Below are 16,763 nucleotides of genomic sequence, written 5' to 3' on the forward strand. Positions count from 1 at the left end.
TATTTCTCTTTTTTATATGTTCCAAAAGGGTGACAAAGGGCCACCAGGTCTGGTTGGTTCTGATGGATTTCCAGGTTTGCAGGTAAGATTCAGTCTGTTCTCAAATGCAATGAATTAGTTGATGAAATAAAATTTTCGTGACCTCTATTCCTTAATCTAACACATTTGCTTAATAAAATTTTCTGACGCTGTGCTGGCATACAGAATATTTGAATTTTACCGTCGTTTCCTTGAGTCAAAACCTTTGGTCTCGCTAAAACATGATAAGCTTTGAGATGAAGGTCCAAGATCATCTGAAAGAGGAAAGACACCCACTCTGCTTGGGGTCAAGCAGTCAATTACAAGCACAAGCTATTACCATAGCATCCCAGGCCTACGGGATAGTCAATAAGGTTTACATTAAAGTATATAAAATATAAACTACAGTATTTATTTGGTGGTTCATTGTGTTGATGTTAGGAAACACCCAAAATTCCAAAATACATGTCTAAACCTAAAATGAGCTATTTAGAGCTGGACTTTTGATATATGATGTCTGGTGTATGTACAAATGTCAGAGATGAATAATCTTGATTGAAGATTCATTCTAGATTCTTCATTCTATTCATCCTGGTGTCCACACTTTACATTGTGACACTACAATCTATGAAAAAATAAAAAAACTTTCATAGATTTTAGTGCCACACACACACACACATCCCTTTTGTCTGTGTGTAGGAAACGCCAGGCCAATAGCCATGTAATGTTTCACTCAGATTTTAATTTTGGTGGTTAATTTTTTACCAATGGCAGGGATTGCACAAATGCAGTCATTAACTTGACCGTCTGATGCTGCAGGTCAGAGAAAAGCTGCAGGCTGTAGTGGTTTGGCCTGGCGACTGGCACTCGGCAATGCATGACAGCTAAGTCATGGACAAGGAGGAGGAGGAGAATGGAGGGGAAAAGTGGGGAGTTTCTTTGTGCCACAGATCACCGAAGGGCACAATTCTCACAAGAAAACACTTTATGGGGAAATTAACGCGAGAACGATTCAGTTTATTTTTTTCGCTATTGATCACTGCGATTGGCTGCGGCTGCTTCTCGCCCAAAGATAGCTAGGATAAGCTCAAGGCACTCCCGCGACCCTAGTGAGGGTATGTGGTACAGATAATGGATGGATAAATGGATATTGATCAATGAAGAAAAAAAATTGGGCTCCAGCACTTTTCTCATCCAGGACAAAAGGGCTGGTGCTTGAGCACCAATCGGCTCTATGTGTACGTTCCTGGTTAGGTTAATTGAGGACTTACCTATAGGTGTGAACTTGAGTTGAATTGATCTTTGTCTATAGACAGTCCAGGTTATACCCAACCTCTTGCCCTATCTCAGCTGGGATAGACTCCAGCTCCCCCGTGACCCTGAATGGGATGAGGTATAAACTGAATGAATTAATATGTATGACTAGATTAATAAATATAATGATAAAACTGTAAAATAACCTTTGCTCTTGAATGGAAATGTTATTTTTTTTGTAATTTATGAAGTCTTAATTTATGTGAAATGTAATTACAATTCAAAATGTACTCCCGATAATAAATATACCAAATTAGGGCTGCAACAAATACTGGAATGTTTCGAGTACTTCGAATACAAAAATGCTCGAGGAATTTTCTCTGGTTCGGGGATCCGCTGATATAACTTATTCACTGCCAGCCTTCCTATTTAGAATGAGTTTGATACTGTATCTGTAATTATGTGTGTAAGCCTTCCAGAAGGCGGGCAGGAGTGAGTAGTGTGATGTAAGTGAAGAGAAATGTCAGTCTGGGAAGATGCCGTTGGCATGAGTTGTAGCCAACAGCAGCTTGTAAGTTTGTGATGTTCTTGTGTTGCCGGGAGCTCAATAAAGCGACTGAAAATGCACTGGCGACTCCTTTCCTCCTTGGACACTGCTATACTATTGTTATATACTGTACAGTAGCTGCCTGTTTGAAGTTTCATTTCTTCATGTATTGTGGTCGATGTGATACAGGTATAGGCCTAGCGCTATTCATATTCAGGAAAATATACACTTAAAATGCATTTGCTTTATTCTATTCTCAAGGGTCCAAAAGGTTATCCAGGACCACCTGGGCTACCAGGAGAACAAGTAAGTATTATATAATCTATTTGGTATTATGATTAATGCAACTAAAACTGTAGTACAATACATACTTCCTTATAGTATACAGCTAGTTCTTTAAATTATCAAGCCAAACAAAATGTCAAAGTTGAAATTAATAGGGTTTAAATATTTTTTTTTTTAATGATGATGTATATTTAATTAAGACTATTTTGTGTCAACCATGGTTAATCTTGGTTAAGTAAAAACAGAAGGAGTTAATAAAAACGATAATGCAGCAGAAGTTGGTTGTAGGGGTGTAGAAAGGAACACTTAACAGATGGGGTTGTCTTGGTGGAGCCTGTCTGGAATGAACAGTGCTTGTTTTATTCCAGCTTTGACAACACTGGTTTGACTTTGTGTTTCTCCTCTTTCACTTTATCCATCCATCTAATCTACTTATTCACTGTTCATTCATTACCTCGCTCTCTCTGTGGTTCTCTGCTACAGGGCATACCAGGACTTCCTGGGGAAGCCGGGTCTGCAGGTTACCCTGGCAGGCAGGTGCAGTGAAAAATACAAAACAAATATGGTTCTTGTTCGTCCATTGTCTTTGGTTCTTTATTGCTCTCCACAAAGTGCCAAACAAAAAAAGATGGCTGCTTTTTTACCTACAGTATACATAAGCTTTGGAAGAAAAATCTGTGGTATCTCATGACCGTAAAATAATCAAGAATATAACATAATGCACTATTTTTACTGTGTGTGGAAATAGGTTTATACATTTGCAAGTAAACCAGATGTTTTTTTAATCATTCTCTATCAGTCATGACTTGTTTTTTCTATATATTATAATTATTGTGCAGATCAGGCTGTAAATTGTTTAGATTTGATTCGCCATTTGTTGTTTGGGCGCTCCCTAAATACAAAAACGTTCTCATTGCCAGTCTTTCTGTTGTTGCAGGGTGCTACTGGCCCAGAAGGTAACCCGGGGCCTAAGGGGATTCGTGTAAGTATTAGTAGCTCCTCATATTTTGTCTTCAGAAACACTTAATACTTCATTTCCTGAAAGGATTAGACAGTGTCAGTCCTTCAGTCTTGCTTCAGAGAGCCGAGTTAGTTTGTGAAACATTGGCTGCAGTCTGCTTGTGGGTGTTCAGGCTCTTGAACACCCTTCATGATTTCCTAAAATATAACAACAGCGATGCCGCCAGATCACAAGAAACAAATTAGATGGGAATACTACTGGGGGAATATGAAAACAAAGAGTGTGGGGGTGAAAGGAACTTTATTGGAGAGTTCCATATCAGAAAAAGAGGAATTGTGGTGTTTCTATAACATCAGGAGGCAGAATTTGAAGTGCATTCACTTTTATACAGAGATAGTGGACACGAAATGACTTCCAACACTCCATTACGTCCAATATATATTGTTTTTAATGTTTTGTAAAACAACTCTTAATATGGTGCATTGCATTTCTTTACCTTTGTGAATTACAACCACAAAACTAACACATTGTAGCCATGGGATACTATACATTCCTTCCCAGCTGGTCGCCAATCAATCACAGGGCGATTGAGAATGGGACTTCATATACACTATATTGCCAAAAATATCGCTCACCTGCCTTGACTCAGACATGAATTTAAGTGACATCCCATTCTTAATCCTTAATCCTATTCTTAGGGTTTAATATGACATCAGTCCCCCCTCTGCAGTTATAACATCTTAAACTCTTCTGGTAAGGTTTTCCACAAGGTTTAGGAGTGTGTTTATAGGAATTTATGACCAGGCCACTCAAGTTCTTCCACATAAAATGTCTTTTTATGAACCTTGATTTGTGCACTGATGCACAGTCATGTTGGAACAGGAAGGGGCCATCTCCAAACTGTTCTACAAAGTTGGAAAGGTTCAAAATATTAGCCCCTGTGCTCCAGGGAAAGGAACTCTGAATCCTTCAGCATAACAATTGATTTTGGACAGTCAAACATTTTGGGCATTACCTATTCCTGTTCCAACATGACTGTGCACCAGTGCACAAAGCAAGGTCTGTAAAGACTTTTGTGTAGATGCAATTGACTGGACTGCACAGAGTCCTGCCCTCAACTTGACAGAAAACGTTTGTGTTGATTTTGAGTGGACAGTGAGTCAGGCCTTTACCTCCAACATCAGTGTTTGAATTTACAAATATGCTGCTGGAAGAATGGGCAAGGAATTCCCATGAACTACTCCTAAACCTTGTTGAAAGCCTGCCCACAAGAGTTGAAGCTGTTGTAGCTGCAAAGGGTAGACCAACATTATCATATTAAACCATATGGATTTAGAATGGGATATCACTTAAAATCATATGTGAGTCAAGGCACGCGAGTGAATGTCAGCTGTGTGAACCACTACACTGCAAATACCATTTGGTATTTATTGGAAGTTGCTAGACAAGAAAAAGCATGCCAAATGCAGGTGTCTGCTGCCTACCTTTGTACTACAAAATTAAAAAAATGGATAGCATGCATCTCATTTGAAAGAGAAGTAACGTGCACATAATTTGCAGAATTGTCATAATTGTAATTGTAGTATCAGTTGGCTCCCAGTTAGATTGTTCACATTTTTGGTGTGTCTGTAAAATAGTGGATCAATCAGAAAACTACTGATAGTGTACTCTCAAAATGGCCTACTGTAGTAACAGATAGATAGATAGATAGATAGATAGATATTTCTTAGTCATGTGAAAGTTTTGTGACAAGATATTGTCATCTGACAATTTCCAGGGTTTCATTGGACTTCCTGGTATAGCTGGGCCACCAGGACTGGAGGGGGAGAAAGTGAGTGATAATTAGTTTCTTTATAAGTGCAATTGACAAGTTGTGTTATATCTACCGTATTTTCACGACCATAGGGTGCACCGTATTAAATGGTGCAGTCTCAGTTACGGGGTCTATTTCTGTATTTAACACATACATAAGGTGCACCGTATTGCATGCTAGCGTATATTTTTAAAAAGGCAACGGGAGCAAAACTGAGTTTGGTTGGACTTTATTGAAGTATTTAACAATGTACTCACGTTATTTTTTGATCAATCCTCATCTACAAATCCATCAAAATCCTTATCTTCTGTATCCGAAATGAACAGCTAGGCAAGTTCTCTATCAAACATGCCGAGTTCCCTCTCGTCATTGTCAGAGTCAGTCTCGTTGGCGGGGGGTGTTCAACAAAGATGCCGGCTTTCGCGAAAGCTCGGACAACAGTCAAAGCAGATACCTTAGCCCAGGCATCCACAATCCATTCAGATGGATAGATGGCGCCGTTTCATAAAACGAAAGGACCAAGACGGATCTCCTTGAAAATGTTCGATTTTCATTTCTTCTACAAGCGTTATTGCCTTCAGTTGAATGGTGACTGTAGAGACTCTTCTCTCGGCTGTTCTTTGCTTATTAATCCATTGCTCGAGTTGGTCTTCCAACTTGGCCCACCTCACCTTGTTTCCGTGGAAACTCAGCTTCGTCTTCTTGACTTGGCGAAGCTCGTTTTCCTGCTTCCTCCACTTGGGAACCTTGGATTCATTGATCTTGAATTCTCTCCCGGCTGCTCGTTTCCCATGTTCCTCCGCTTAACTGATAGCTTGCAGTTTAAACTGTGCTTCATAAGGGTGTCTCTTTGTAGATGCCATTTTGAGGGGTCCTGAGCCAAACCGATGTTGTTTTTCACAATGCACATACCGGCGCTATATACCTACTGGGGGCGTGCCTTTAGCATCCTCTTTCACGCGCACCCCGTCCGCATGCTGTCCTCAGTCATGTCCGTCTTTCCTCTATATAAGCAGCGTGTTGGCAGAGGGCTCTATTTTCATAGATGGTGGATGGTGGCAGTTACGCCATGCATCACAGATTTACGCCAGTTACAAAAATACAGCCCATAAACAGGAGTGGAACATGAAGTCAAGTGACAGCAATTATTTTAAGTAATTTACAACCTGATTAGCTGTTAAAAAACTGTCTGGGTCTCAGTTTTCACTTTGGTAGCTAGAATGAATTTCCATTATTCACATTAGGTTAGCGTCTCAAGGAAGTCTTTATCTCACACAGCACAGTTAGTAATTTTATGTGATTTTTAAAGTTATTTAGAAATTATTTACAATTATGCGGCACGGTGGACGACTGGTTAGCACATCTGCCTCATAGTTCTGAGGACCGGGGTTCAAATCCAGGTCCCGCCTGTGTGGAGTTTGCATGTTCTCCCTTTGCCTGCGTGGGTTTTGTCTGGGTACTCTGGTTTCCTCCCACATCCCAAAAACATGCATGGTAGGTTGATTGAAGACTCTGAATTGCCTGTTGGTGTGAATGTGAGTGCGAATGGTTGTTTGTTTATATGTGCCCTGCGTTTGGCTGGCGACCACTTCAGGGTGTACCCCGCCTGTCGCCCGAAGATCGCTGGGATAGGCTCCAGCACGCCCGTGACCATAGTGAGTATAAGCGGTACAGAAAATGGATGGATGGATTTACAATTAATGTTCAGCAACATGTTTGAATAATTAATTTATCACTGTTCTATAAAAAATTGTGAAGGAATTATGTACAACAGAAGGAAAGTGCCTTCTCATGTGATAATCGACTGTACAATTCATTTTGAATAACATCTTACCCCTGCTTTCTTTATACTACTTTGTAGGGCATACTTGGTCCTCCTGGAAAACCTGGTATCAAAGGAAGACAGGTAATATAAATGTTTTATTTTGTATTTATTGTGTAGTTCCACTTCTAAACACAATGTGTGTGTTTGTTTGTGTGCGTGTGTGTCTGTGTTTTGTAATCTTTGTTTCTGTGAGAGTGAAGATCTAGAAATTGCTCAAATGTTCAGAAACTATATCGACTATTGTATTAGGGTGCTTTCTCTGTGTAAACAATGTTTATGTCCCAGCTATTAAAAATCCAACCCTACTAAAATGTGTCACCACAAACCACGTGCCATCGCTCTCTTCTCTCATTGGCCACAAGAATGTAAACAGGAAGATGGTTTGATGTGCAGACTAGCGAGTGAGAAGCAAATAAAGCAGCACACATTAACACAAAATGGAATGCGCCCACACTCGGAGTGGCCCTTTGTCTAATAATTTTTTTAAATTATAAAAATGTTTCCTCTACAATACCTGATCAATTTTAAGTTGTAATAACACCATTTACCACTTGATGGAAAACATCGCTTTGTAGCACTTCCACTGGGTCTTCTCCATCAGAGAAGAAGAATAGGAAGTAGTAGAGATGTTATGAGAGTGTAGTTTGTATAGGTTACTAGAGTTTGGAGTTTACAGCATAATTTGGACATAGCTTGGACAGTACGTCACTCCTCGGAATCCTTGGAAACAGAGTGTTGACCACTAACCAAGCACCCTGGGCTAATAGACCAGCGGTTGGTGCACTCGACTCTCAACCTGAGGGATGATGGTCACGTGAGTTGGAACCACAGGCAGGACAATGCTGCATAAATAACTAGCATTATCAGTGACATTTGTTTATCAAAAAACTGCATTTTCCACCTTTTCTTATTTTATTCCAAGGTAAGGTGTTTATTGTGTTCCAAGAAAGTAGGGTACAATAAAACCTCACTGAGAGAGGAAAAATTACTGCACCACAATTTATATAATCTTGCTTTTGAATGAATAACTTAAAACAGAAATGGGTAGTGATGGTGAGGTGAAGTTTCATGAAGCATTATAACACTTCAGCCATTGGTTCCAGTAATGGTTCATTTCTTGATGCTTCATTGCACACGAAACCATCTGCTGGCCATGTGCATAATCACAGGCAGCTGTATCTTTACCACATACAGTATGTGCTGCGTTGCATTTTTGCATCTTTTTGGCTCTCGTGAATGACTATGTATTAGAAAACAATGTTTGACCAAGTAATTTCCCACCATAAAGTGTAAAATGTATTATTTTTAATGTATTCTGTGTGCTTAAAATGTTCATTATCACTGGCATGCCAGGTTGTAAAATGTTTTTCTGTCACTTTGGGAAAATGGCATGGGCTTAAGAGGGCAGAGGCTTTTGAAAGTGCTTATTTAGAAATAACAGTTTATCATATTTTTTGTGTTAAGTGATTCATTAAAGAGCAAACATTTTTAATTGTGGTACAGTAATTTCTCCTCTCCCAGTGAGGTTTTATTTTACCTTGCTTTCTGCGAACACAATAAATACTTTCCCCATGAATACAATAAGAAACAGTGGAAAATGTAGTTTTTGATCAACAAAGGTAATTGATAAGCATCAATGATATTTCCTTATGCAGTGCGGTTCAGCTTGGGGTTCAAATTCAGGCAAACACCGTATCACTAGAAATGGTGATAAGTTGTTATTTCTAAATAAGTACTTTCAAAGTCCTCTGCCCGCTTAAGCCCATGCCATTTTCTGAAAGTGACTGAAAAACATTATACAACCTGCCATACCAGTGATGATGAACATTTTACGCACACGTTCAAAAATTATTTATTTTACACTTTTATGTCAGGAAATTACTTGGTCAAACAATGTTTTGTATCACATAGTCATTCACGAGTCAAAAAGACGAAAAAATGCAACACATCACATATGTGGTTAAGATACAGCTGCCTGTGATTATACACATGGCCAGCAGGTGGTTTCGTGTGCACATGAAGCATCAAGAATGAACCATTACTAGTACCAATGGTTGAAGTGTTACAATGCCTCGTAAAGCTTTATTTCACCATGATGAGAAAGCAGTTTTTAGTATGTTCAGCAAATTTAAAGGCAAGTCTATGTATCTAATTATTTTTTTATGGACATTGTCAGCCATGATTAATTTTGTGGTCTTAATGAGTCACACAAGGCAAAAGGAGACTCTATTAACACGCAAGAACAAGCTAGCATCTTCCATATCTGCTGAGACACCATGTAACACTTTACTTAGCAACAAGCAACAGAACTGACGGGGAGGTTACTGTATTACACACAACTCACAGTCAGGGTTTCATTTCAACAAAGTGCAACATAAATGAAACGCAACAGTTAAATACCGTAAGACACACATTCAGTGAACTATGAGTAAAATAAACGCACACAAACAATAATGATTAATGTCCTTATTACAGACAAAAAAAAATCTGAATTTCATGGCGCAATGCATGCTGGGAACCAAAGTTAAAATGCAAGAAGTATACTGAAGCTGCTAAGGGCTGCTCTCGTGGCGATCTCAAATCAAAAATACAAAATTAATTCTGCCCCCCTCTAATTATTTAAGTTGCCCATCCCAGATCTAAACAGATCTTATCTGTTTATGTTTCACATGTAGTCGTTGTATCAATGATATTCAAGTGTGATAGGAGCAAAATATTAACACATTTGTGTATCCTGTCAGCTGCCAATGCACACTAATGTCCTAGTACTAGGGCGAAGGTAGCAGTGGCAAAGGCCAAACAAGAGGGATAGAGATGGGAAGGATGTGCAGCAGGTTAGGTGGTTAAGGATAGAGATGGAAATGTCATGACTGGTGCCAATAGTGTGCTGGATAGATGGAAAGAATACTTTGAGGAGTTGATGAATGAGGAAAATGAAAGAGAAGGAAGAGGAGAAGAGGCAAGTTTGGTGGACCAGGAAGTAGATATGATTAGTAAGGGGGAAGTTAGAAAGGCACTAAAGAGGATGAAACATGGAAAGGCAGTTGGTCCTGTTACCATACCTGTGGAGGTATGGAAGCATATTGGAGAGGTGGCTGTGGAGTTTCTGACCAGGTTGTTCAACAGAATTCTAGCGGTTGAGAAGATGCTGGAAGAATGGAGGAAAGGTGTGCTGGTGCCCATTTTTAAGAACAAGGGTGATGTGCAGAGCTGTGGTAACTATAAAGGAATAAAGTTGCCACACAACACAATGAAGTTATGGAGAAAAGTGGTGGAGGCTAGACTCAGGATAGAAGTGACTATTTGCGAGCAACAGTATGGTTTCATGCCTAGAAAGAGTACCACAGATGCATTATTTGCCTTGAGGGTGTTGCTGGAAAAGTACAGAGGTCAGAAGGAGCTACATTGTGTCTTTGTAGATCTAGAGAAAGCGTATGACAGACTACCCAGAGAGGAACTGAGGTACTGCATACGGAAGTCTGGAGGGGCAGAGAAGTATGTTAGAATAGTACAGGACATGTATGAGAGCAGGAGAAACATGTATGAGAGCAGAAGAACAGTGGAGGGGTGTGCTATAGATATGACAGAGAAATTTAAGGTGGAGGTGGGACTGCATCAGGGATCAGCTCTGAGCTCCTTCCTGTTTGCAGTGGTGATGGATAGTCTGACAGATGAGGTTAGACTGGAATCCCCGTGGACCATGATGTTCACAGATGACATTGTGATCTGTAGTGACAGCAGGGAGCAGGGGGAAGAACAGTTAGAAATGTGTATGCATGCACTGGAAAGGAGAGGAATGAAGATAGTAAGACAGAATATATGTGCATGAATGGGAGGGGTGGAGGCGGAAGAGTGAGGCTACAAGGAGAAGACATAGTGACGGTGGAGGACTTGAAATACTTGGGGTCAACAGTCCAGAGCAATGGTGAGTGTAGTAAGGAAGTGAAGAAACAAGTCCAAGCAGGTTGGAACGGGTGGAGGAAGGTGTAAGGTGTGTTATGTGACAGACGAGTCTCTGCTAGGATGAAGGGCAAAGTTTATAAAACAGTGATGAGGCCAGCCATGATGTATAGATTACAGACTGTGGCACTGAAGAGATAACAGGAAGCAGAGCTGGAGGTGGCGGAAACGAATATGTTGAGATTCTCTCGAGAAGTGACCAGGTTGGATAGAATTAGAAATGAGCTCATCAGAGAGACAGCCAAGGTTAGATGTTTTGGAGACAAAGTTAGAAAGAGCAGACTCCGATGGTTTGGACACCTACAGAGTTGAGATAGTGAGTATATTGGGAGAAGATTGATGAGGATGGAGCTACCAGGCAAAAGAGCCAGAGGAAGACCAAAGAGAAGGTTGATAGATGGAGTGAGGGAAGACAAGAGAAGTTGGTGTTAGAGAGGAGGATGCAGAAGATAGGCTTTCATGGAAAAGGATGACACGCAGTGGCGACCCTAACGGGACAAGCTGAAAGGAAAAGAAGATGAAGATTTAGCAGACTGAGGTTGAAATTCCCTGACATCATATGCAAACTGATCTCCAGTGCATTTGGAAGACCACTTCTCAGAGGAAGTCTCAGACCTCCTGATTTGGTCCTCATCAGAGTTTGTATCTTTTGTTCACACCAGACCAACTGAAGCACTCAAGGGGTGAAACGACCGAGAGTTTAATAGAGATAAACTAAAGGGTTTTATTGGGAAAGCACCTTTAGATGTCTACTGCGGATCTATTTATTTATTTATTTATTTATTCGTTCATTTATTTATTTATTTTAAATAAAAGAAGCAGCAGTGGACTGCATGTGGCAGCAATTTGAAGTAATTCACAACTTGATTAGATCACAAAATGTGAGGATAACTGAATTTTTCCACTTTGGTGATGATTGGGTAAATTCCCACATTTTATTCACATAAAGTTAGTCTCAAGGTAATAATTTTAGCCATCAATCTTGATAGCTCTGTTACAGATCACCACATACACAATGCACACCACACTACTACTGAACTGCAACAAGAGTAGAAATGATCCTGCAAAAGTGCACCGATACACGACTCCCGTCTGTAATCAAACGGTTCACAGTCAATGATAATTCCATAAGGGAGTTCATGATGTGACCACTAAAACTGCAAATGTTCAAGGGCATATTTTCAAGCATTGGGCCAGAAATAAATGCTAAATATGTCCCAAGGTGGCTTTAAGAATGTGAAATGCTGCTCTGGGCCATTATGCTTTTTTTTCTTTTTCTTTTTTAATACTTTAACCCTCAGTTTCACTGTGTGTGTTGAAGTTTCCAAGTGGGCAGACTGCCTAGTGTCTGTTTCGGCCAAGACTTTTTTCTCTGAACTGTTATCTAGATCAGAGTTTGTGATCCAAGGCAGTCCACAAACTTACAATACATGGGCTAGTCTGGCTTTAATTAAAGCAATGTTTTCACTGAAATTCATTAAAATAAAAAATAGGACTGCATGATATTGGAAAAAATGTGGTATGCGATATTGGTGTTCAATATTGCGATATCAATATGATTGCCATATTTAACATGCCCGTAAAGAAATTTTCTTTTTATTATCTAATGAAATAAATGAGTTTTTAATGTGGCAAAATAAGCAGGCTGTATGTGTTCTGGTCGAATTAATTGTAATTAAGGCTAAACTATTCTGCGGCACAAACATTTACTCTAACTATCAACAATATAATAGCCATACTCACCGATAGCCAGATGTCAGAGGTGGCTGTAGTCTGACCCACTTGTTGAGTTCTGTAGTTTTTACTGCAGTAACGCTATTGTTTGTTGCAATAGACACTTGTTTCTGTTCTTTCAAGTCCCAGTGTGTCAAAAGATCCCGCAGAGCACTGGCTGGCTATGCTTTTCCTTGTGTGGAATTGAGTGAAATATACAACTTCCAGACGCCGTGTTGTTAGTTAATTTTTTTGCTGAGAAAATGAACGGTAAAGGGTTCAGTTGTACGACTGGACCATAGGTCTGTGGCGCTAGCGTAAAAGCGTAAACGTCCATTTGCCTCGTACATCTGTGGACTGGTGACTTGGGACAAGTAGATTCACAAGGGCAGCTGCTATCTTTGGTACTCTTCCTTCATTAGATCCAAAAAAGCTTCTTTGTCCGCGGTACTAATTGGTATCGTGCATTTGGCTACAAAACGGGCAACAGCTGTGGCAATAGCGTTGTGGCATTTCAAAGTCTTCTCGAAAGCAGTGAACCTAGCAAAACTCTCATCAATGCTTGTCTGTGGATTTGCTTTTTTACACCTTGCCTCCGTGTTAGTAGTTTTGGGAGTATTCGACCTGAAGACTTCATATGGCTTCTTGTGGTTGTGCGCCACTGTAGATTGATGGTGTTTCCTCTTGACTTAGCCATATTCTTCAACATGACTTGACTTGCACAGTATTTCCATCTGGGATACATTTTTTCTCTTGAAAACCCATATTTCAGATGTGTTATTCATTTTAGGCACAAGTTGTCCATTGTTTTCATCCTCGTTTATTTCCTCCTCTCCTGCATCTGCCATTCTTCCTCTGCCTGCTGCTGCTGAGATTCTCACTGTACGGCGATGGGTCCACTCTAGGCAATAGGAGACCAGTATCTAGGCGGGGTGAATGGCGATGCGCATTTAAGGTTGCATCAAACAAGCAACAAAGCAGACAATACTATAGACAAAGTATTAATTTATCACACGTCTTTGGAATATGCATATCGCACGTACCATTATTGCGATGACAATATTTTTTGATATATCACGCAGCCCTAATAAAAATGTAAAAGGTAGCATGGTGTTCAAATGGTTAGCACTTCTGCCTCACAGTTCTGAGTTTCAGGGTCCAATCTCAGCTCTGACTTTTCTGTGTGGAGTTTGCATGTTCTCCCCGTGCTTGCAATTAATGGTTTTCTCTATGTATTCCGGCCTCCTCCCACATTCCAAAAAACATGTTTCTTAGTTTAATTACAGCTTTCAAATTGTCAAAAGATGCGACTGTGAGTATAAATGGTTGTTTGTCTATATGCCTTGCAATTGGCTGCCGATCAGTCCAGGGTGTACCCCACCTTTCGCCCAAAGTCAGCTGGGATAGGCTGCAGCTTACCTATGACCCCAGTGAGGAAAAGTGATATAGAAAGTGGATGGATGCATGGGAAATATGATATTCTCTGTAACTCTTTGTCATTTTTAATGGCAGTATGTCATAGTTATTTTACACCATTGCTTATACGTTCACATTTTCCTAACTCCAGTTTGATGGTCGAGGCATGGAGAAACAACATGCTAAATGTTATACAAATTCTGCTGGAGTCAGTTTCTTCAGGTTTTATTCGGTTATTTACACATAATTAATACATAGAATTGAATGTGGATGTGTTTCCTCACAGGGTGTGGTGGGTGAAATTGGTGAACGGGGGCCAACTGGTCCTGATGGCAGTGAGGTAAGAATCTTTGTGACCTCTTGGCATGGTTTCAGTCTAGTTCAGCCTACTGAGCTTTGCTCTTCTCAGTCCACTCTAAATTCAAAGCTTTCTAGCATCTTAATTGAGGTCAGTTGTCCACACTCATTACTTTCCACAAACAATTGCAATTGGGTACATGACCATTACACCGACAATAACGGAAAATGAAAGTAAATATTGGGTGGGCCTTTTGCACTTTTGACTGCTGTCATGCTTCTGGATGACTCTCTTACAATATTTTTTTTTAATGTGTGTGTGTGTGTATGTCCCAATGTTTTGTTCCATTCATTCATAAGAGCATTTCTACAGTCACTGATGTTGGATGAATGGGTCTGGCTCATAATCTGTTCTAGTTTATCCCAAATGTGCTTAATAGGCTTGAGGGACTATATGTGCTCTGTGTGGCCCACTCAAGTTCTTCCAGACACGAACATAATTAGGCGCTTGAAGATCTTGGAGACCTTGTACAGACACTGAGCTCTATCGTGAAGTGAACTGGGAGTGAGACATAAGCAATAGATGGAGGTTAGAGATCAAATAGCTGTTAAAGAGCAAAATTTGATCACAGCACCACTGACACTAGCTGATGAACTGTCAAGTAGTGGGGAAGAAGACTGGGTTTATGTATTACTGAGGAAGAGCACATGTTGATGTGCCCTAAGACTTTTCATGTTGTGTTTAATCTCTGCATAATTCAAAAGTTGTTTTTTTTTTAGGGGAAAAAGAGGCTGTACTTGATATGAAAAAGCTTTTGTTTTTTAAACCATGTAAGTGGATACCGAATTGTTAAGGAGTGCAATACCTAATATATATGAACAAAATTCTGATGTACAATCTATAAGATTATGGTACATTTAATACAATCTAATTATTTAAATGCCTTAATACATTGGGAATCCCAGGAATGCATAATTTGCAATACTTGAAGTATAATGACCTGTCTATTTAGGATGTTGCTGTGATGTTTTGCAGGGACTTGTTGGTGGTACTGGTATTGCCGGCTTTCCGGGCCTAAGGGTAAGTATGTGTTTTGCAATGTTATGATTATTTGAGAGGTGTCTTACATTGTATGACCCTGTTAGAATCCATATTTGATCATTTTCTTGGCACATACTGATGCATCTGAGTAGTTTCTAGTATTACCTGTCAGTTTGTGTTTTTGCCTCCTGAATGAAAAATGTAATACAGCGTTTTGTGCTGATTGGAGTTGCTGCTACATTCAAGTAGCAGCATATTCACACCATTTCATGTTCAGTTTGCATTATTGCCAAGGTTATGCTGCTGATATTTCCCTTAGTGTCAGAGCTTGGCTAATAAATAATTTACAGGTGCTCAAGCAGATATAATTTTGCTATGTATCACTGAGAAATCTTGTCTCTAGTCCTTATATTTTAAAAAAAGCATTGTTCTATTTTATTATGGATCATGTTCATTCCGGCTTGTGACTGTTCAAAAACACATACAAAAAAAACCTTTCCGTGCCAGGATAGAGTGATTTTGATTGTGGTTGGATGAGAAGTATAAACATATTCCATTTCAACACCTGGTTTGTAGGCGATCCATCGCACCTGCACATGACACAAATCAATTAGCATATTAAAGCTAAATCATCACACTCGGACAGAGGTGTCCAACTCATTTTGGTCGCGGGCCACATTGTTGGTATAGTTTCTCTGAGAGGGCTGTTATGACTGTGAAACCAGAGGCAGTCCTGGACTGAATGGTGCCCTTTGCGACAGCCATCGATTGCACCCCCTTGGTTAATTGTCAAGGGGCGGGGGGGGAGTGCTGGTGGAGATTTTGGTTTATTTTCAAAACACCAATTCGTAGTGTATGCACCCTGTACACCACCCATTGATTGCGCACCCATGGCTGATCATCAACGTGGGGGGTGGTGAGGTGGTGTGTGTGTGTGTTTGCGAGTGCTGTCTCCCACAGAAAGCCGCCATGGGCGACTCTCCATATCACCCATATCAGAAACAATCCCTGAGGTGAAACCATATAAATGTTTCCTCACCTCATCATAGTATCACATATACACAACAAATTGTTTTGAAATCAGAAGTCAAGAATAAATTTTGTAATAATATAATATCTATAATCTATTTGAGTAATGAACATGAATATCGTCACCTCCAGTTGAGTGAATAATGCCGCTGCCTGCTGTGCTGCCGCTGCTCACCGGCTTCTTTTAAGATTCCTTTTAGTTTTAATCTTTTGTAGAACAATCACACTTGATTTTAAGGCATTGAACGGTTCATACACGGGAGCTTTTATCTGTTGATCTGAGGAGCATGGTGGAAGACATCAGTCTTCGCTCCTCTTCGCTGAGTTTTTGTGTTTTTTTTTAAAACCATGTGGACTACAAGTGTGAAGCTTGCTGGTTTTGATCATCTTGATCCATCACCACTCTTGATGACGACCCAACAATAAAATCCATCTCAAACTCGACGCCCGACACGAAAAACTGTCCGGAGAGTTGACGACACAGTGTTACCCAGTCTGGCTAGACTGGGTAACACCGAACGGACAACACCACCGTAAACTTGGGACTTCTCAAACCTGGTTACTCAAAACCATCTTGTCCAGGATCTTCTACTTGACCGTAAG

The 16,763-nt window shown here is 40.1% G+C and overlaps 1 protein-coding gene across 1 annotated transcript in view; it reads left to right on the forward strand.

Annotated features, from left to right (window-relative positions):
* LOC133406508 (collagen alpha-1(XXIV) chain) overlaps window positions 1-16,763 on the forward strand; it is a 117,350-nt gene that overhangs the window by 39,217 nt on the left and 61,370 nt on the right. The window contains exons 7-14 of the mRNA XM_061684169.1: window positions 29-82; window positions 2,081-2,125; window positions 2,588-2,641; window positions 3,042-3,086; window positions 4,843-4,896; window positions 6,740-6,784; window positions 14,079-14,132; window positions 15,126-15,170. Of these exons, the coding sequence (XP_061540153.1) occupies window positions 29-82; window positions 2,081-2,125; window positions 2,588-2,641; window positions 3,042-3,086; window positions 4,843-4,896; window positions 6,740-6,784; window positions 14,079-14,132; window positions 15,126-15,170 (396 nt within the window). The remainder of the gene's footprint in view (window positions 1-28; window positions 83-2,080; window positions 2,126-2,587; window positions 2,642-3,041; window positions 3,087-4,842; window positions 4,897-6,739; window positions 6,785-14,078; window positions 14,133-15,125; window positions 15,171-16,763) is intronic.

The sequence above is a fragment of the Phycodurus eques genome, chromosome 8 (genome assembly GCF_024500275.1).
Source record: "Phycodurus eques isolate BA_2022a chromosome 8, UOR_Pequ_1.1, whole genome shotgun sequence".
Taxonomy (NCBI): domain Eukaryota; kingdom Metazoa; phylum Chordata; class Actinopteri; order Syngnathiformes; family Syngnathidae; genus Phycodurus; species Phycodurus eques.